Source organism: Tyto alba, unplaced genomic scaffold (assembly GCF_018691265.1).
Source record: "Tyto alba isolate M040663 unplaced genomic scaffold, T.alba_DEE_v4.0 Super-Scaffold_40, whole genome shotgun sequence".
NCBI classification, from domain to species: Eukaryota; Metazoa; Chordata; class Aves; order Strigiformes; family Tytonidae; genus Tyto; species Tyto alba.
The window spans coordinates 31,298,164-31,318,492 of NW_024881316.1; the positions used below are offsets into that span (position 1 = coordinate 31,298,164).

At 41.6% G+C, this 20,329-nt stretch overlaps 2 protein-coding genes across 3 annotated transcripts in view; both read left to right on the forward strand.

Annotated features, from left to right (window-relative positions):
* On the forward strand, positions 1-6,999 carry RPS7 (ribosomal protein S7). Its single transcript, XM_042802942.1, has 7 exons — positions 1-117; positions 649-730; positions 1,043-1,114; positions 2,684-2,827; positions 4,373-4,437; positions 6,135-6,285; positions 6,884-6,999. Exons 2-7 carry the CDS (start codon positions 656-658, stop codon positions 6,959-6,961), a joined length of 585 nt encoding a protein of 194 aa, XP_042658876.1. The 5' UTR covers positions 1-117; positions 649-655; the 3' UTR covers positions 6,962-6,999.
* Positions 7,000-7,120: 121 nt separating this feature from the next.
* COLEC11 (collectin subfamily member 11) overlaps positions 7,121-20,329 on the forward strand; it is a 46,478-nt gene continuing 33,269 nt past the window's right edge. For both annotated transcript variants that reach the window (XM_042802940.1, XM_042802941.1), the window contains exon 1: positions 7,121-14,637. The gene's annotated coding sequence lies outside the window, so the exon portion shown is untranslated. The remainder of the gene's footprint in view (positions 14,638-20,329) is intronic.

Genomic DNA, 20,329 nt, shown 5'->3' on the forward strand with positions numbered 1-20,329 from the left:
TGCCCTTCTTCCTGGTTTGGCTTCACCGGCGCGCGGGCGGGGCCAGCTCCTTCCCGGGCCGCGATCTGAGCCGCGCTCGCGAGAGCTCTCCCTTTTCCTAGGCCGGCGCGGAGAGAGGTGGGTGCCCGGGCCCGGAGCGGCCCGCGCCGCCGCCACCGCCTTTTTCCCCCCCGCCGCCGCTATACGGAGCCGGGCTCCGAGCGGCGCCCCCCGCTGCAGCCCTGCCGCGGGGATGCCCCCGATTACCGCCCGCCCGAGGCCCGATGCCCGCCGGGACGCCCGGTGCTGGGGGAGGGGAGCTGGCGGGGTTTCCCTCCCCCGGGAGAGGCCGCCGCGGCGAAGCGGGCGGACGGGCGGAGGGGGCCGCGGTCGGGCGCGGAGCCCCGCGGGGGCCGGGGAGCACCGCCCGTCCAGCGGCACGGCAGCCTCCCTGGGGCCGCGCCGCTGCGGGCGGCTCGGCGCACACGCGGGGCGCCGGGGCGGGCAGGCCCCTCGTCCACCGGAGCGAGTTTCCCGTTCTGGGGCTGCCTGCGGTCCCGGGACTCTCTGGCTTCGCCTTGGGGCGTGCGGCCGGGCTGCGGGGCCCTGCGGTGCGTGTAGCAGAAAGCGTGTTCCTGGTGACGGCTGAGGTGTTCTTTTGCCTTGCAGAAGGGCCATGTTCAGCTCAAGCGCAAAGATTGTGAAGCCTAATGGCGAGAAGCCAGATGAGTTCGAGTCTGGTATATCCCAGGTATGTGTCTTTTCCTTCTGCTGCAAGTTACAGAGGCAGTGACAGTTCTCTAGAGCTTTAACTTCCAGGCTGATGTTGCCTAAATGTGTACTGTCTCCTAATTTTACTTAGGAAATGGGGCAGTCAGCCTGCCTTCCCACCAGTCGAGCTTGTTGTATCTGTCAGTGTGACTTAGAGGAAGTTAAAACTTTGATATTGAATGTGGTAAAAAGTATGTAGCTGCTCTTCGGCACTGTGGACAGACTTTGGTCTCAAGGGGTCTTACGAATTAACTGTATGATAATGGGTTATTCTGTAACTTCGCTTTCCTAGGCTCTGCTGGAGTTGGAGATGAACTCTGACTTAAAGGCTCAGCTGCGGGAGTTGAACATCACAGCAGCTAAGGTAGGCTAGACCTTCTCCACAGAGAATTGCTTGGTGACTTGATCTGTGTGCATTTAAGTTTTGCAGACGTTAACATACTAGGCAAATGGTGTCTTCAGCTGTTATGGCCTGTGATTGTTTTACTGTGTGCTGTTGTGGTTTGTCTTCTAGTATTTGCTGTTAACACATGGGATTTTGTAATAGTTTGGGGTTGTTTTAGAACTGGTCTGAAGTAATTTTAAAAACTCAAAATAGCAGTTTGTTTTAAGTAAATATGTTTAAAAATGGCAGTTCTACTTTCTGCAAACTGGGCGAGAGGTCTGAAACTGACTTTTTGTGTGTGGATATTGGCTGTTAGTGTAGGCATTGCAGAATCCTTGTCAGGAATGTAAACTGTAATACTCTCTGTAAAATCATTTTGTTATAAATCCGCTTTTATTTGCCAGGTAGTAGATAGGTGGTGGATCAAGGCAATAGACTGACTTGATCACGTAGGTTAGCATGTCTGTGAATTATAATTTTAGTTTATAAAGGCAACTGAAACCTTAAGGAAGAAGGTAGGTGGAGAAGGAGGAAAAAAATCGTGTTAGAATTTTCCAGGCTTGGCGACTGGATAGAACTACTGAAGTTGGCTGCTGCAGTCAAAAACTTCAGTAAGTTGCTTTTTGCTTCTTGCCTAGGCCCACCAATACAGGCACAGATGCCTGACTGCTTAGAGTTTAAGTTAAGGAATCTGGGAATGAACAAGTCGGTTTGGTATATGAGTTTAGGGGCCTTCAGAAGAACTGCTTCGCTACTGAAGTACAGCAAGGCATCCTGTTCTCAGTGAGGAGTTAGTTTTAAAAAAGTGCTTGTTGTTTACTTAGCTACTTGGTTTTATTTGTGAGAAATCACCTGTGGGCATCTGAGTTAGCTTATGTGGGTATGTACCTGGTGAAAAACAGTTCAGCTTTCCATTCTGTTGGAGAATGAGGATGTCTCTGCAGTTAGGTTCATGGGAGAAGCACCTTATAAGCCTATACAAACTTCTTTGGTTTTGATCAGTCATTGGAGAAACAAACTAGGAGGAAAGTAATCCATGTTGGTGTGATGTAAACCTGCTGGCATTTGGAGTGGAAGGAAGTGTTTTGTTTCAGTAGTGATGAAGGCCTTGGGAAGTGATGGACAGATGATTTCCATTAAGTAGTAGCTCAAAATTCCTCTAAACTTTGCCTCTAATGCAGACTCTAGTCAAGTAATGTATGAAACTTTCTATCAGCACATAATGCTGCAGATATGATGACAAGCTTTAAGTATAGTTAGGATTCTAGCATCTGAGTCCCTTCCTGAAGAAACAATGAGCTTTGCTATTCAGAGGATGTGACTCTGAAAGGAGTGATGGGATTTACTACTCAGTCACTCCTTTACACCAAAACAAGTGTTCTGACAGAGGTTTTTCTGTTTAAAATAGGTACTGCTCTCTGGTGCTTTTTCCCCACTCCCCAGAGTTGTAAGCAAGCTTATCAGATATCTACGTTCAGAGGATTCATGATCAAACCAAACATTGCTTCTAGACCCCTTGATAATATTTACTTTCTACTTCTGTTTCAGGAAATTGAAGTGGGTGGTGGCAGAAAAGCCATCATTATCTTTGTACCAGTTCCTCAGCTGAAATCCTTCCAGAAGATTCAAGTGCGGCTAGTTCGTGAGCTGGAGAAGAAATTCAGTGGAAAGCACGTGGTGTTCATTGCTCAGGTAAAACACTTAAAATCATGAAAATGTTGATTTGACGGGATCCCTGGAGGTAATCTAGTCCAGCCTCGCACATGAAGTGGGACTGTTGCCATCATTAGATCGGGTCAGCCCTGGTTTTGTCTAGCTGAGCCTTGAAAGCATCCAAGGATGGAGATTCCACAGCCTCTCTGGATAACCTGTTCCAGTGCTGCACTACCCTTCTTGTCTTATCTAATCAAGGTAACAATGATATAACGTATATTTTTGTGCCAACAGGAAATGTAATGAATGTCTTTTTGTGGATGTAAACGAAAATTATTTCATTTAACAGCCAAGGCTATGTAAACTGGGTGAGATGTGAAGTTTCTTGGAGGAGGATATAAACTTTATTGTCCTGCCCTCTCATACTCCTTCAGAAGTTTTGAGGAGAACATAGAAGCTTGAACGTAGAAGAGCAAATATTAATAGGAGCTTTACTACACTTATCTAAGCACTTAAAATTCAAGTTAATAGGAAAGGAAGAAAAAAAGCTGATTCAAGTTTTCTTTCTCTGAATTTATGGAAGGAGCTCAGCCATGAAAAGGTGATAGAGGGCTTTCTGAGCAGTATTAAAGGGTGGACAAACTGGAGATCTGTTTGCAGAGTGGACGTTTAGTTTTTAGGTTGAAGCTATTTAGCAAAATTTCTTCTTCCTAAAATAATTTGAAGAGCCAGAGCACCTTACCCTGAATATTTGTGGCTGAGAACACGTACTTTAAGTGAGTCGGGTGCTACATTAAAAGAAGTACTTGAGAATTCACTGTTGGTTTAGTAATCCATATTTTTGAAGGGGATGTGTGCAGCAATTCTGCTGTAGATAAAATTTTGCTTTTGAATATGTTGCAAACCAGTTTGGATTATAGTACTCCCATCATGAATACACTCATGTAGAAGCAGTGATGTTTTGGTAGGAAATACTGCAGATGGCTACAACTGCATCTGAACATCAATGTTTTAAAACATCTATCCTTGCAGACAGGGAAGTAGAAAGTAAATTTTACTGATGCAAGCTGGTGTGTATATATACCTTTAGATGCTGCTTTTGGAACAGATTACATTTAAGCCAGGGTTTGGTCTGGGTTGCGTTCACTTCAATCTCAGTTGTCACTTAGCTGTCTGTGGTACTGAGATAGCTTACTATGCTTTGCACCGGAGGCTCAATCTAACAGAAATTGTAAAATTGAGATTTCTGTTCCCAAAGAAGTGTGTTCAGATTGCTAATATGACACTGTAAGCTACCCTGATTGTGTTAAAGGGGTAGGGTGGGCCATGAAATGCAAATCTTTTATTTCAGTGCACTGAATACAGGATCAGTAGATAAGAAATAAAGCCAGTACTTCTGCTTCTGAAAGTATTATCAGGTTCTGATGCTGATGTAGCTTTGGGCATACTTAAGTCTCCCTTTTTCAATGTTTGATGCATCTGTTTCTAGTGGACAAAAAGGGTGCATGTGGTGTTGGGTTTTATTATTTGACTGTAAACTGTAGATACTGAGAAATGCCATTTTTTTTTTCTGCCTTAACACAGAGGAGGATTCTGCCCAAGCCAACAAGAAAAAGCCGCACAAAAAACAAGCAAAAGCGTCCCAGAAGGTAAGTAAATAATACTGATTTACTATAATAGTTTTCTTTTGTAACTTGGTAGTTTAGTCAAGTAATGTTTAGTTGAAGTTTTGAGAAGTTATTCAAGTGATTGGGTGGTCTTGTCCTTTCTCTTACTGCTTGAAATAATTTCTGCCATTTGATTGCTAAACGAAGCAGTAAAGCTCATATTTGGGCACTGTGTTGTATTTTAGAACTCTGTATTTGGCCAATTTTTAGCCAGCAGTACTGGCTTAAGAAACCCCAGCCTGCTGTCTCTGTTACCACAACGTGCTGACAACAATTTTTTTTTTTTTTTAAGCTGTAGGGAAAGCCACATCCACATCCCATGTTAGACTGTACAGAAGGCAGGGCTGGCACACTGGATGCAATGAGGGGGAGAGTGGCTGAGAAGGGGTGTAGGTAGTGAGTAGTCCCTCTTGGTGTGAATTTAATGGCAGCTATATAGTTATGTTAAATGGCCTTCCTGCTCTCATCTAGTCTCTTTACTGCTAGAGATTAAACACTACTATGTCTATGTGGATGTCAGTGCTTCTTCGATACTGTTTTCTGTTTTGCGTAATATCATTATGTAGTCCATGTCTTAAAAGTTTGTCCTCTTTATGAAATGTCGCATGTTCCTGTAACTTCTCCCAGCCCCAGTATTAGACCTGTGTCATATCTGTTACTGGATTTTGAAATCTTCAGGCATGGATTTTAAAACTGCAGTTTCATAGTACTCATCTAACTGCAGTCCTGCCTTTGGAGGACTCTGTGTTTTATTAGAATTAGTATTGTACAGTGGCTAGAGAAGTTGGCATCTGTGTATGTGATTAGTGTGCTGCCACTTGGAGTACGAGGGGAGGAGAGTGTGCAGGACTGTCCCTTTCTCAGCCAGACACTAGATCAAACTAGTAGTGTGGTGAAACTGATATGTGTATTGTAAAGCATAGAAAGGTGATTGATAATTTGTCTCCTTTAGCTATCCCGATCTCTGCAAGTTTGAAATGCTGCTATAGACACAGGTCTTAGTTACTTGTGATACTGCCTTGAGACTGCAGATAGGGAAGCTGGAAATATTCCTAGTCATCTAGACTCATACGTAAAAAAACCTGGATTAATTTTTCCTCATTTCGGCTCACTTCTGGACAGTTCAAGAACACAAATCTAGACATCAGAAAGTGTCTTAAGCATGGACTAAGCTTACCAGCTAGACTTTTTCTGTAATACATTGGTGTTTTAAGCTGTTTGGGTTTAGGCAGATGAAGAAACCAGTGCTTTCAAAGCTAGGTCTCCTATGAACATCCTCTGTGTTGTTGAAGATACTTGCACACTTATATTCTTACAGTGATTGTCTGGCAAAATTGCAGATGGGACAACTTGGTTCTGATTTAAGTAAAATCTTCCTTAAATGTGTATAAATAAAAGAACGTTTCAGGGCTGTTGCTGCAAAGCAACATGTGATCTAAGAGGTCAGAAACCTGGCTACTGACTTTTCCCCCTCATACAGTCATTAAGTTTCTGTGTAGAATTTAGCTGTTGTTTTTGCATGACCTTTGAAAAAGTATTGTATTGTCATGCTGTAGCTTAAACAAAACAAAAAAAAAAAGCAGAACAAAACACCACTGAATTTTCAGCTAAAGCGTGTTTGGCAAACTGGAAAATTTGACAAGAGGACGTGTTTTAATGATACAAATGTGGCATTTCAGCCGTACACTTACTGCAGTGCACGATGCCATTCTTGAAGACCTGGTCTTCCCAAGTGAAATCGTGGGCAAGAGAATCCGCGTAAAACTGGACGGCAGCAGGCTCATAAAAGTCCATTTGGACAAAGCACAACAGAACAATGTTGAACACAAGGTAAACAAAAAGCCCTTTACTTTCTTGTGCAGGATGGGGTGACATTCTGACATAGCTAAGGGGCTGCTTATGTAGTAGAGCAAGATATTGCCTTTTGGCTTCTGACAATGGAAATGCTTGTTTGTATTTGGAGTAAGATGTGGAAGGTGAGACAAGACAGTTTTGAACTAAAGCTCTAGTTCAATTTGCCAAAACTCTTGCACTGTAAAGTAGCTACATTGGTTCCCTTGTGGGAACAGACGGTGTTTTGTTGGGATTTGTGTGTTTAGGTGAGGAACTTAGTTTTGACCTTAAACAGATGTGCTTGGTACAGCCTGAAGTCCCCCATCACTTTGCTTAGGCTTTTTTCTGTGGGGATATATTTAGGCCCACTCAGCTCTCTGGGTGTCCTACGGTTGCAAATTAAAGAGGTTCCAAATATTCTCCAGAAAACATGTCTTCTGTGTAAATGCTCAGCTACCTTAATCTACAGGAAAATAATGAGCCTTAGAGTTCGCTTTACAGTGAAGATGAAGTGGGAAATAGTGTAGTATCTAAGGTATGTTAACGTAGATTTTACTTATACAGTGTGTATAAACAGGATTGTTTGTCTTCACAGGTGGAAACATTTTCTGGTGTCTACAAGAAGCTCACAGGCAAAGATGTGGTGTTTGAATTTCCAGAATTCCAGCTGTAAAGGGCAAAAAATGGCTGAATAAACAACTGTTCATATAACAGAGTAATTTAATTTAAATTTTGAATACCATAAGCATAGATGGGGATTAACTGGTTCATGGGACTTTTCTACTGTCTGGATGAGTAACGTTTGTGTATCAAAGAATTAAGTCACCAGCATTTTAATGATAGCCCTCTTAGGTTGTTGTTGGCACTGTCACAACGCAACTCTGGACAAAAGAGCCCAGAGTCTGCAAAAAGAATTGGCATTGAAAAATACTGAAGTATGTTGGGATTCACCTTTTGGGGAGAATGTGGAGAATTAACTATAGAGCAGTGGAGCTCCTGAGTTTTGTGCTCAAGAATACCAGTTGGAGACCTACGTGTTCCTGACACTGGAGGAAGTCTGCATAGCAGGTGGTGTGACCTCTGAAACATGGAGCAATGACATCTGCAAAAGGGGTTTGAATTTTGGGGAAATATGTTGGTGGGAGACGTAGTTTGAATTCGAGATAACTTTATTGTTCTTTAAGTGGCAAAAAATGCATACAAGTTCTTACCTAAAAGCAGGTCCTGCAGCTTCTCACCTTTATCAGAATGAAATGGGGAGACATATTCATTTCTCAGTGCTTGACTACCTTGCTGGACAAAACCAGGTTTTTTAGGCATTGTTCTTATTTTCAGAAATCACGGATTTTTTTTTTTGTATCCATATATTAGCAGTGTGTCTGCGTATCAGTCTTGAGGTAACCTTTCTCATGGCTAATAACTGAAGGCAGGGGCAGATATGGCAGGGTGAAGCAGTGACTGCTGGAGTGTGTGGGGTTTTTTTGGATAGATGTTTTTAACAGTTCAGCACATGCTTGGTGATATGGGGAGAGGTGGGGAAGGGCTAGCTGTTATTACAGCAGCTGAAAACTGCATGATAGTGTCCTGGAAACACTGCATTTTGGACTTTGGTATCTACGTTTAGAAACACTTTCAGCAAGTAACAGCTCTTCCAGCTCAGGGAAGAGCGTGGCACTGCGCATTTAAATGTTCTGAACAAGTTACATTAATTCAGTGCTTCACTGTACTGAACAGGCTATTCTGTTGCTAAAAAGTAAATGCTTAATACAGTAAAAGGCACCTAATTATGGAAACAGCCTATTAGGTGGAAAGCTAAGTAGGTAACAGCCTGTGTATCAGGAGCTCCTGAGAACTTGCATCTTCCTACTTGAGAGTACATGGAGGACAAGTGCTGTTTAATTGAGCATCTTCATACCTTTATTTCCTTTTCCCATTTACTGTGGTTTTGGTTGCTTCCCATGTGATACCTCTCTTCAGTTGTGAAGAACTAAAGGTTAAAAAAGTTCAGTAGTGGTTTTGCACTGAAGTGAAGGTTTTTAAGTCATGGCCTTAACTTCTGTTTAGTAAGGCAGGACAGATAACCATATGCTGTTACTTTTGGTGCAGTCAAGGCAAAGAGAACAAGAACACATGTGCCCTGTTGCAATGAGTAGTTAATTTCTTGCTACTTACTGACAAGGCTTGAATGTTAGCACAAAAAAGTCTGTATCTTTGAAGAAGTTGGCTTGCCTTAAGGCCTTTTTCCCTCTCCTTTTCAAACTTCTGTATCTAGAGTATAACTTTATCCCTTATTTAGTCCTTTACTATTTATTGTTCATCTTGAATGATTCAGCAAAAGTGAATTCATCAACTTCCCGTATTAGGTGAGGGGAGTTGTAGATATATAATAACCCCCAATCCTGGTTGCTTGCATGGAGAGTAATCACAAAAAATGGCAGGAGTGCCAGAAGTTTAGAATTCAAGTCCTCTATTTATTATATAGGTTGGAAACACCCCCCTCCCAAGTCCCCTCAAAACAATTCTAGTCTCAAGTCAGACATGTTACTAAGCTTTGTGCTACAACAGTTGCAGACGGTAGCCTGTGCAAATAGGTATTTGCTGGTGTGGGTGGGAAGAAGCAGTCTGGGGAGTATTTGGAGACTTACCAGATGTTAACTACCTTTAGTTAGAGGTTGGTGAGTCTGCTGGGGCTGCGTAACATCTGCAAGAGGTGATGCTCAGCAGGCTTCAGTAGACAGCATTTCCTGTTTCATGGTGAAATGTAACTCAGGTTTGATCTCTTCATAGTAATAAAAATGTCAGCGGCATTTCTAGTTCTGAAGCACTTGGAGGGGATAAGTGGGGGAGGAGAAATGTAGTAAACTGAATGTAAAGACTGCAAATGTTCCCCGGCATTGCCAGCTGGCTATAGATTTTTCTTGGCTCTTGTTACAAGCCCTTTGAACAATATGAAATGCAAAGGCCCGTGATAGCCCCATAAGCAAATTCTTTGAGTGAAAGGATAATGCTGTCAAAGCCATTTATGTTGCTTACATCAACTAAGCTGCAAGTAACGGTGGATTTTTGTGGCATAACCAGCCTGTGTGCTTTGCAAAAGACTTTAATCCTAGTTTACCTTTATTCACAGTCTCCCTTGTGTGTTAGTGTCAGTGATACAGGCAGACAACTCCCTCTGTCCCTTGACAAGCATATCAAGTGAATGCCTGCAATCTGGAAAGTCAGTTGATGCCATCTGGTCAAGTGCTAATGAGGCTGCTGGAATACTGGTGTCAAATGTTACCTTAACCTAAACAGACTCCATATGAGATGATGCGAGACTTTTCCCATACCTTTCATGTGCTGGCGCAGCTGAACTCTGAACACATGATACCTCAGGATTTTATCAGCTGATCAGTGTGAAAAAGCGATGGGGTACCCAGGAGCCTGTGCAGTGCAGTATGTGGGTAGAGTCAGTGCAAAGAGACAATCCCTGAACAGTGGAAGACCGATTCTTTCCTGTAGTAACCCAAAATGAGAAGCAAGGGCTTTACATCTGTTAGGTGCTCTTGAGACTTGCAGCTGATATTAGAGCTTTCATTGTTTATTCCATATGAATCCTTTCACAAATGTCTTCAAATATTTTTGTCGGTAAGGATGGCTGCTCCCTGCTGATTTCCTTTTGAAAAGGTGTGTAGATGTGTCACAAGCCTAGTGTGGCAGAACTTGCTTGAAGTTTTGGGTGGTAAGTGCTTGACCTATCTCGTATTTATATGATAATTTGATGCATGATAACATGTCTGATTAGCTTCTCTTGAGTGTAAGTGGGTACATCTGGCAAGTTTTAATGTAGTGATCCTCACACCAAGCAGTGTTAAAAGGAAAACCTGTCACTCCTGCATTGTGGACTGAAATAATCTATTTCATATGCTTTTGTTTTTCTACATTTTTTAAGTGAGAGGCCTGAGTTTGTTTCTGTGGTATATATAACAGCCAGAGCAATGCCAAAAAGCGAGACCTTTTTCTCTGTGGGATGTGTTTTCTAGGTCTCTGGAGGTGTATCAGAATGGCAGGAAAAAAAGATACTGATTACAGAAAGTCATGAAGTCTCATAAAAAGGAGTCTTGTGGCTAAGCTGAAGGAGTGTACATTTTCCTGTCCTCCACACGGGCCTGACTGCAGCATTGATCAGTGCGAACGGTTGACCCCTTTATAATGAAGTGGCTTTGCTGTGCTTCTCACTGCCTTCCTTAAGAGCACTTGTGTAAAAACCTACGTTCTGAGAGCAAGAGGAAGAAGTGACACGAACAACTCTTTGTACTAGTGCTCTGTTCCCTACAGAGAGCTACATATAAAGGATCTTATTTATGTCTTGTGATCAAGAGGAGAAAGTTTGTTGGATTTGCTACAGTCTGCAAGTGCAGGTATCCCCCCCTCTATCTTCCAGTTTTTGTTACTCTTCCTCAGGAAAATGATTCTCAAGCTTAGCAACAAGCATTTGCTGCTAGGTGTTGCTAAATGATTAATAGCTAATGTTTTTCATTACTGGATATTGTGCTGACATGTGTGGCTCAGTTTTGATCTGCCCCTAGAGCAGCAAAGATGGAATTAAAGCCAGGTACTGAAGAGATGTATTCCAGTTTTGGAGGTGGGAAGTAACGGAAAAAGCACGACTGCTGCAGTGAATCCTGCTCAGAAATTTTATGTAAAAAACAATAGTACACCACCACTAATGGAAGTCCAGATTTTACACAGCTGCAAACGAAGTTAAATGCATGTTGCTGTTTCTGCCCTGACCTGTCCTACCGTGCATCTCATGTATTGCACAGAGGTGGTAAGGGTAGCTTCTGGCATCTTCTTGCTCACAGAGGTACAGTGGTGCTGTCAGCCCTCTGGGGCTGTACTGGGGGAATGAGCTTCAGGTGGCTATCTTCACTAGAGCACCTCTGCAGACTGGTGTTTTACCAGGTGTATCTTGACATTTAATAAAGTTATTTCCTATTTTCTTGGCTAAACAATTACTGTTGGGTGAAGCCAAAGGTAGTGGGACATGTCATTATGTTGTCTCGGGAGCAGAGGAGAGGATGCACTCAGCGTGGTGGTGTGCAGAGCTGTGCCATGGAGGAGTCGTGCATCTGCTGCATCTCCTTGGCTATTTTGGGAGTTTACCTTGGGAGGCTTACCCAAGGGCTTACTTTAAATAACTGGAACAGCATTTGTGACAGCCTACAATAAGCTGAGCTGCAGCAATTGAGCTCAGATACAGATTTATTAAGGAGTTTGGGTTTTGGCAATTTTCATCCCCTGGGAAAATCTGATTGGGAATGTTGCTAATACCATGGGATGTTTTGCCAAACCAAAGAGAGAGTTAGGGCCTTGTCATCTTATGACAACATTTTTAATTAGCCATTGTGTTTTTAAATAGGTATTATATTTAATGCTATTACACAAAGGTAATGCTAACTGACTATAGAAAGAATAGAAAAATTTACCTGAAGGCCCCTAAAATGCATAAACATGTTATTTCCTTTTTTGTAACAGACTTGTTCTTTTCCTTTTACAACCTATTTGCTTTTGTCTATGTTGTTTTGGTTGGTTTCAGTCCAAGACTTCTACCTATAGTTGTGTCAGCATGATACTGAGGTTAAAGGCTGGGTGAATGCTGGGTTGTGGGTCAAGCTGAGGTGGCTGGTCTAGCTGGTGTGTCTTGCTGTGTACCATAGTCTCTGAAGGCCATCCCTCTACATCTGGCAAGCATGGCTGAAAGACTTATAAATCAGGTCTTGAAATGCTACAGTTTCTCAGACAAGCATATTAACATAATGAAAAACTTCAGCTCAATAGCCAAGAGCTATTGCAAGCTGGTGATGGCTTAAGCTGTTCTCATGTAGTCCATGCATCAGTACCCCGGTTGGCACATTGTAGCCCCATTTAGACGATGCACCCATGTGGCTACACAGCTTCCAGTTGTCTTCCTGTATGAGCGGAGAATGCTTATGCCTTTCTGTGAGGGGACTGTGCCCTTTTCTCCCTCCATAGGTGAAAGAAAACTCTGTACTTGCTTATTTTCCCCTTTCCTAGAGAAAACACTCTCATTGCATTTGTAGTGTTTGCCCTTTCCTTTTGAACTCTGGTCATTGATGTTTATTTTTCACTTCTGTTTTACCAGTATTTAATCCTACCTTTTCTACTAACTTTCCCTGAAATGGCTCTCTTTCTCCCTTGAATACTGTTTCTGGCCTCAAAGTTATTTGCCTGTGTTTACAGGGAGAGTAGATATGTATGTAAATGGACATTGCCTTTGCCATCGTAATACGATCTTCAAAGGCTTGGACCACAGTCACTTTGCATTCTTTACATCAAATAGTTCTCTTAGCAAGTTGCTGCCAACAGTGCTGCAAGGGCCCAATCCTGCTAATGGTGTTCTGCTCCCACTGAACTAACAGGGCTTGTATGCATAAAAATGAATTTTAAAATTAGAGTTGTGTGATCCTTACACGGTTATGCTCATGTTCTACCATTTTGTCCTTTCTTTACTGATGTACTCTGGAAGTGATCACCAGTTCTTAATTTTTCATGACCATTTGATGTGTGTTAAAATACAGCAATTGATAGTAGTGGAGGAGGGGTCGCTAGGTTCCAATCCAACATGGAAACATGGTGTTTTAGGAAAGGCCTGTCTTTATGAAGGTATCCCACGGTGGGTCCTGAGTATGAGGCACAACTACCTCTGCAGTGCTGTAATACCTGCAGTACCTGTTTTTGTCACCTTTGCCAGCAAAGCTGCTCAGTGTGTGTGGTGGTGTGGGCTGGTAAAGTGGGAGCTGTGGTGGGGAAGGAGATTGCACACCCTGGGGCCAAGGAGAGAGTGAGTTGCTGGGAGAGAGCATATGATGTGAACAAATCAGGACAACAGTGCATTGGTGTAATGTGTCATCAGCTTGTACTGCAACCCCGACCATAGCATGAAATCCTCAATGGAGTGAACCTATACCTCCCGTGAGAGCAGATCACAAGGGTGGTAAAGAAGTGGGGATGGACACACACACACACACACACACATGTGATCCTATTGCAGCTTTCTTTAGTCCCTCAGTCTAAAACCTTTCTGGTGTTCTGATCCTTTTCTGGTCTTGGGACTGTGGAAGATGGAAAGGAACCTCCTCTACTGCCTTAGCCACCATCTTGGTCTTCCACCGAGAGGTCACATACTGGGAGTTACCCAGGCTCCTGTCCCCCTGGGTGCTCACTTACAGCATGACCCCTCTCAAACCCTACCTGGAGAAACTGGGAAGGTGGAACAGGGGCATGAGCAGAGGTGAGGGCAGATGGTTTGCAAGCCTTTTTTGTTGAAGCTTATCAGAGCTACAGCCGTACAAATATAACAGCTATTCACTAGAGGGTGTTAATTGGTATAGTCATAAGCAGTACTCTGAATTTGCCCTGGAAGTTGAGAGTGAAGCCAATAATACCTCTTGAAGTATAAATGTTGGTAACGGAGTTGTTCTCAAAATTCCCCTTCCCCCAATCAGCTGGACCCATTTTTTTCTGCCCAAATGTATGTGGAGTACTGTGGTTCACCCAAGACTCAAACTAGTCTAGTGTCTAGTTGTTTAAGATGAAAACCAGAATTGTACAACTATTTGGAAGCTATCATAAAGGATTTCTGTCTCCATTTTTTCCCTTCCCAGTGACACAAAGTGATATCAAAAGGTATTAAAAAAAACAAAACAAAACCCACCAAAATTTTGTGAAGAAGCCTGCCACGTGAATAACTTAGCACTTATGTTATTGTGGAGTGTTGAGTCTCTGCTTTGAAATAGTTGTGTATTTTACTCAAGAATGCTACAGCCACTTGCAAGAACGGGGAGAATTTCAGTAAGGGGAGAATGTGTTAATTATCCAGCTAAGACACATTCAGTGCTGCATTTCATGTGTTTTCATGCCCACTGAAGCAAATCCAGAAAAGTTCTATGCTGGGGCAGTGTGTGTGCATGCCTTAGAGCTGAACAGTTGTAAATGGTTAAAAAGGGGTTCTCTGCTAGAGAGGAGGAGGGGAGAGTAAGAGTGCATTCCCAAAAAAGTACATTCCCAAAATAAAAAGCTTACATCATGGACCTCTTCAGCTTTCCCACACTTCTTTCCTAATTATTGTCCTGCAGGACAGCTGATCTATTTCAAACAGGAAGCTGTTTACAGATAACACTTGCAACTGTTTTGTCTGATTTGTTGAACTGCCGAAAAGCAAAAGACAACCTCTTTTCAAATTAAAAACTGTCAGACTTCTGTAAACAGCAGCAATGAGGTTCATCTGTGCAGTGTCCCTGCAGGCACAGAGCGTTCGGCAGTTCCCATTTTCTCAGCAACCATAAGGTAAGAGACTTTTATACTTTCACTCTTCAGAAGCATGTAGAGGAAAAAGCCTGGAAGTTTGTTAGGGGGCTACCTTAAAAGTGGCAAAATATGATTGACTGATCCCCAAATAGTAGGGTAAGGAAAGGGAAATAAGAACTTGCTCGATTTTATCAGATAACATTGGACCTTTCTGTTGAGAAACACCCATGTGGGTTAAATCACTGAATTCCTCTTTAAGTGGAGGGTTTGTATTTAAAATGTGCAACTGGAAGAGCTCACTTTCCTTTGAGCAGGAAAAGACAAAACAGCGTATGAATTTTAACTTTTCCTACAATTAAAACTTATTGCAGTTCATTAATGGATTATAATTCCTGGTAACAGATAATCAATATCAGTTTAATTTTGGAAATGCTACGTGCTTTTCTCCTTCCTTCTGCTTTTATTCCTAAGCGGCTGTCTGTTTCCTAATCTAAAAAGTGAGCTTTTAGTACAGCTGCAAAGCAGGGAATGAAGACTGACATTGCAGAAATTAAGCAGATGACAGAAGATCCAGTAAGGGCTGGAATTACACCACTGGATAATTAAGAGCAAACTCAGTGAAAAGCAAATGAAGTTGATAGTAGTAGTGTACAGGAATACTTAATTAAATTTAAGGGTGTGTAAAGATCTAAAATCTTGGTCTAAATGAGTTGGAGTATGCGAGTAAGCCATACTTCAGTAACCAGAACGCCACATGCCTGCTTTTCAGATATGAGATATGAAAAATAGAATTCATAAAGGAACTTGCAAGTTTCCATTCTGACTTCTGTGCATTCGTACATATGTGCTCAATATAGGCAGTGAAATCTGGGAGGGGGATTGTTTTCTACCAAAATCAAATCACTGTGGAGAACTGAAATACCCAACTTCACTTGCCATACAGTGAAACAGAAAGAGCCTCTGGACTAGAAATACTACAACTTTGATCCTTGTGAACTGAAAGATTTTAAAAATGTAGTAAATGTAAAAACTTCTGCCCTACATTTCTCTCTCTGTAGCTGAGATCTTTTGTATTTCATATCTATACGATCATTTACATGATCATGAACATTTAAAGCATTATAGTGATCAGAGAATATAAAACAAACTGATTTAAAAGTCTGACATATAACAGTGATATTAGGATATTTTAATCTGTGACAACTCGTTAGACATAACACTAAAATTTTATTATAGTACTGATGCAGCATAAATAAAGTATGCCGATGTAGACAAGAAGCAATACTTCCAAGTTGAATATTCCTTTTAAAAATGTTTGGAATGTCTCTCAGAAAATTCATAGATGTGTCTGTTAAGGTGAAATTATTGTTATAATTAATACAGGAAAGATAATATGTAACTTAAATTCATAGTCAAAATGACATTTTAAACATGGCGTATTCCTGGAGTCAGCAGAGGATTGCATTGTGGAAGCAGCAGAAATCTACTGTGTAATTTATAAATTGTACGTTATGTTGAAGACTATTTTTTCAGATTACTTTTGAGTGATTTTACACTGTTTCTAAAGCTCTTATTTAGTCATCTTTAGGGCTGTCCAAAAACTCTTAACCAGAAACCTTTTGAAGTAGGAAGGCTTTTGGCAAAGTAGATTTTTAAAGAAAAGTGTTAGTTTTCCAGGGTAGCTTAGTTCTTTTGTCAAAGTATTTTGGCTGAAAACCAGAAGAATTTAGCCAAAAATATTCTCATGGTGTCTCCTGGGAAGTGTAGTTTGTGCTTTGCATTGCATTTCCCTACTGGCTGGACTTAACAGCTGAACCACGTTTCCCGTAAGGCCGTGCAGTCAGGGTCATGCTATTGTCATTTCCCTTGATGAGAGGAGTGTTAGGATGTATTTTGGGAAAGATAATCTAGTGAAAGAGGCACAGATTGGGTTTATAAGGCATCGACTGGAGGCAAAGCCCCTCGGATTATTGGTTGATAACTAGCTGGCAGCTTCTTAAGATTTGAGCGCTTTCTTCTGGTTTGCCCATGAGCCACAGACCATCCTGTCTGGGCTGTGGGAGTAGGACCCCTCAAGAGGGTTTGATATGTCAGTAGAAGGCTTAAAGCCTTTTGATATTTTTAGCCATTCAAACACCTGTGCAAGGGAGAGGACATTTAAAAAGGTTTCTAAGGCTTTGTTAGTGCTTCTGCCAACTTTCACACTAAAAGCGCTTCATTTTATATATTTGTAACTGAAAGCTGCAAGGGAGTATGGCTCAATTTTAGGAACTAGGCAAACTCTTAAGTCAAAAGGAAAACAGCTTACTAGGAGCCTGAGGCTTTAGAAAGACGGGATTTTGAAAATCCAACAAGGTGTCATCTCACCTATTTAAGTACCTTTTCAGAAAAAAACTAGTCCTGGGCAATTTGCCTGTAGTTGTAGAAGTTGTCTGTAAGGCAAGAAGAGAATGGAAGTTTGTCTGCTTGAGTTCTTCATCACTGGACCAGTCTCTTCCTTGTTTATTAGGATCCAAGGATCCTTAGCTGCCGTGACTGTTTGGATGCTGCTTCCTCAAAACTGTATCAGGAGATTGGTTAGGAAGTCCATAGGGTGTCCTGGAGGCCAGAACAGAGCAATAAGACAGATGGTGAGGAGTTTTAGGGTTTATACTGATTTCCTTCTACGCTGAATCATAGAATGGTTTGGGTTGGAAGGGACCCTTAAAGATCATCTAGTCCAACAATAAAGCATGTGAGTGAAACACGGACATGAATAAACAATTTTGCAGTGCTGCAAACTAGCTACCTGGCTCCAGACCAAGAATCCTCAATATTTATGTGCTATATGGAGCTAATGGCGGAGAGCTAAGTGCTGAAGACAGTGACTCACCACAGCCAGCAAAGTGTGTGATGGCCACAGCAGCTGTCTGGAAAATGCTTGTGAGGGAGATGCTCTGGGATTCCCTCTGCTGGATGTGGGAGTGGATGAATTCACCACCTTTAGTGCCAGGTGCCTGCAGGAACTTGACTTCCAGAAGCTGGAACCTCACTTTGAATGTGTGTGCCCAGTTGTCCTTCAGGCACGGAGACTTTGAAAACTGGCTCTTAAAAAAGTTTTCTCCAGTTCTCTTTGAAAAATAGACTGCTGTTACCTAGCTGTCATGTAATAATCTACTGGCCGGGAGCACACACTTGGGAAGCAGGAGATCTTCATGCAGCTTACTGCACTGCTTCAAACCCCAACCTCTCATCTCCTGGAAAGGTGCCTTTGGTGCTTACTGACACAGTAATTTGCAATTGGAACCACTGAACATCCAAGACTGTGTCTACAGCTCCCAAGACAGTTTCTGCTATTGATATTGCTCTGATTTTAGAAAAGAAAAAAGCCCAAACAGTCCAGGGAAGTCTATTCCTTTGGCGTGAGCACTCCTGTAAGAATCTAGTCTGCAAGCAAGAGACATCTGCCCACCATGTTTTAGAAGGGAATGGCAGTGTTTTCTATTAACCTTCCTGCTTACAGTGTGCTTAGAGGAGACTGAAGGAGTTCAGACATGTTTTCTTGATGAGCTTAAATGGACTAGGTGGGAGAATAGTGTCTTGTTACTCTCTTAGGCAAGATGTTTGCCATCTCCGGCCAACTTCTTCTAAGTAAGAAAAGCTTAGGCACTCAAGTAAATTTTCTGACAAAACCACAGGCACTTCCTACCTTTTAAGGTGGCTGAATTGTTAGGAGATGGTTTTGGATGCTTTATTTAGGCTTGGGAAGTGGCCACAGATACAGATTCAATGGTAGTGTTGCTAGTGTTGACTTAAGCAGCTCTCATCTGGAGGTTTAGGGGTGAAGAATGGGGGCAAAGGATGGAGAATGGAAAGAGAAACTGCTTCAACTCTGGCTGGTTTTTGAATGGGGACCTTGAAGAATCAAGCTGTGTTCATAGCTGTGCTCATGTTCCTGGTGCCCATCTTTGTCTGGTCTTAAGTATGACTCTGTGATTAGTTTTTTTTGGGTCCTTTTAGTATGATTCACTAACTGTGGAATAAGCATAAATAATAATAAGAAATCCTACAGATAGCACTCTAAGATTTTCAGTTTAGTTTGAGTGATTTTCAGGCTTAGTTGTGGATCCCTCCAAATTCTCCTGTGATAGTGCATATTTAGTATAGATTTTAGCAGATATTGAATCTTTATGATAATAGGCATGCATTTATTCATCTTTAGTTGATTCCTTAGCAATAGTCTGTGGGTCTTCAAGAGACCACAGATCGGAGGTTGATTTGATCTCTGTCTGGTCTGAATGCTGGGGTCAGTCTGATCGTTCCTGTGCTGCAAGGGCTGGACAATGAAGCTTACATGAAAGTAGTGCTTGGCTGGCTAAAGAACACACTGCACAGAGACTGAAAGGTTCATAAATAGTTCCCCTTCACTAAAAAAGGCACCAAAATAACTTGCATCCATTTTAAAAGGCTTCACAAGCATTTATTTCTTTAAATGTTGGTTATATTGGAGTTAAGGGGAGACAAGAAAGCATGGAATTTTTTGTAAGGACATTAATTGATATAAGTAGAACTTTAGGATTATCGTCAGAGAAAGGTTTATAAGATATCATCCAGTTTTGGGCAATTAAAACAAAGAGCTTTGAAAAAAATTAATATATGAAGGAACTGGCAATGCTTGGTGGCACGGTAATTATGGCCAATCAAAATAAAAATGTCAGACAATAATGTAATGAAGGTCTAGCACAGGAAACAGCAAAGAATGTCTTAGTACATAGGAAAAGAAAAATGTCTCTCAGTGAACTCTCTAATCAGAATGGTGTTAATGAGAAAACAGGTCTCTGCTGGCTGGCTGGTTAGTGAAGTTACGTACAGGAAATGTTAAGGAAACAGGTACTGAGAATGTGTGGCAGAGCAAGAGAATTGCTGCTTGTGCATGCTGCAGAGACTCCAGGGTGGTGGATCTGACAGCAGCATCCACAGATGTGTTTGCAGTGTTTCTCTCTAGCTATGCCATGTGCTTGCAGTTTAAAGCCAATGCAGACCTGAGGTGAGATGACGTAACGAGAGCCATGTTATGAACTGCATCTGAAAATCCTCTTTATTGGAAGTTTTCTTCCTTTGCTGTTTAATACCTTCATGTCAGAACTGCCTTTTATGTAATTGTGGAGTGCCAAAAACTCTGTAGTCACTTTCTATTTTCTTTTTTTTTTTTAATGAATGTTATATAAAACCTTCATGAATGCATGAACATGTAACAGTAATTCATAATTATATAGTTCAAAATTAGTTTAAAATCTGTTGACAACATACATAGCTATTTCCTTGTCTTCTCCATTTAAAGAATTCTGAACATAATCCTAAATCTTGAATCTTCAAGGAAGAATTATAGATTTTTCAGTACTATCTTTCTTTTGAATTTTCAAGGGTAGTCCTTGAAAGGACAGGACATATTTCTTCGCAGTGCATAGATAATCTTTGCTTGTTTTTGAGGAAATAGAGAAGAGGAACCTGATTTGTTTAAAGAGGTCCTTGTGACGTTCTTCTTAGGTAGAATGTGAGAATTTCTGAGAATTTCTACCAGCTTCCAAATATCTTAATGTCTTGAGCATCGTGCCTCCAGAATTATTTAGGTTGGACTATTTAAGTTTAAACTGTCTGTGTCATATGTGGAGGTAACTGTATTATGTTCACAGGTTTTGTGGAGATAGGTAAATAGATTATATACCAGAAATTGTTTAAATGACCATTGATT

Excerpts from the sequence above, each read along its gene's own strand:
- RPS7 (XM_042802942.1), top strand. The coding sequence starts at position 656 with ATGTTCAGCTCAAGCGCAAAGATTGTGAAGCCTAATGGCGAGAAGCCA. Across the intron at positions 731-1,042 it reads TCGAGTCTGGTATATCCCAG|GCTCTGCTGGAGTTGGAGAT; the intron begins GTATGTGTCTTT and ends TCGCTTTCCTAG. Across the intron at positions 2,828-4,372 it reads ACGTGGTGTTCATTGCTCAG|AGGAGGATTCTGCCCAAGCC; the intron begins GTAAAACACTTA and ends GCCTTAACACAG.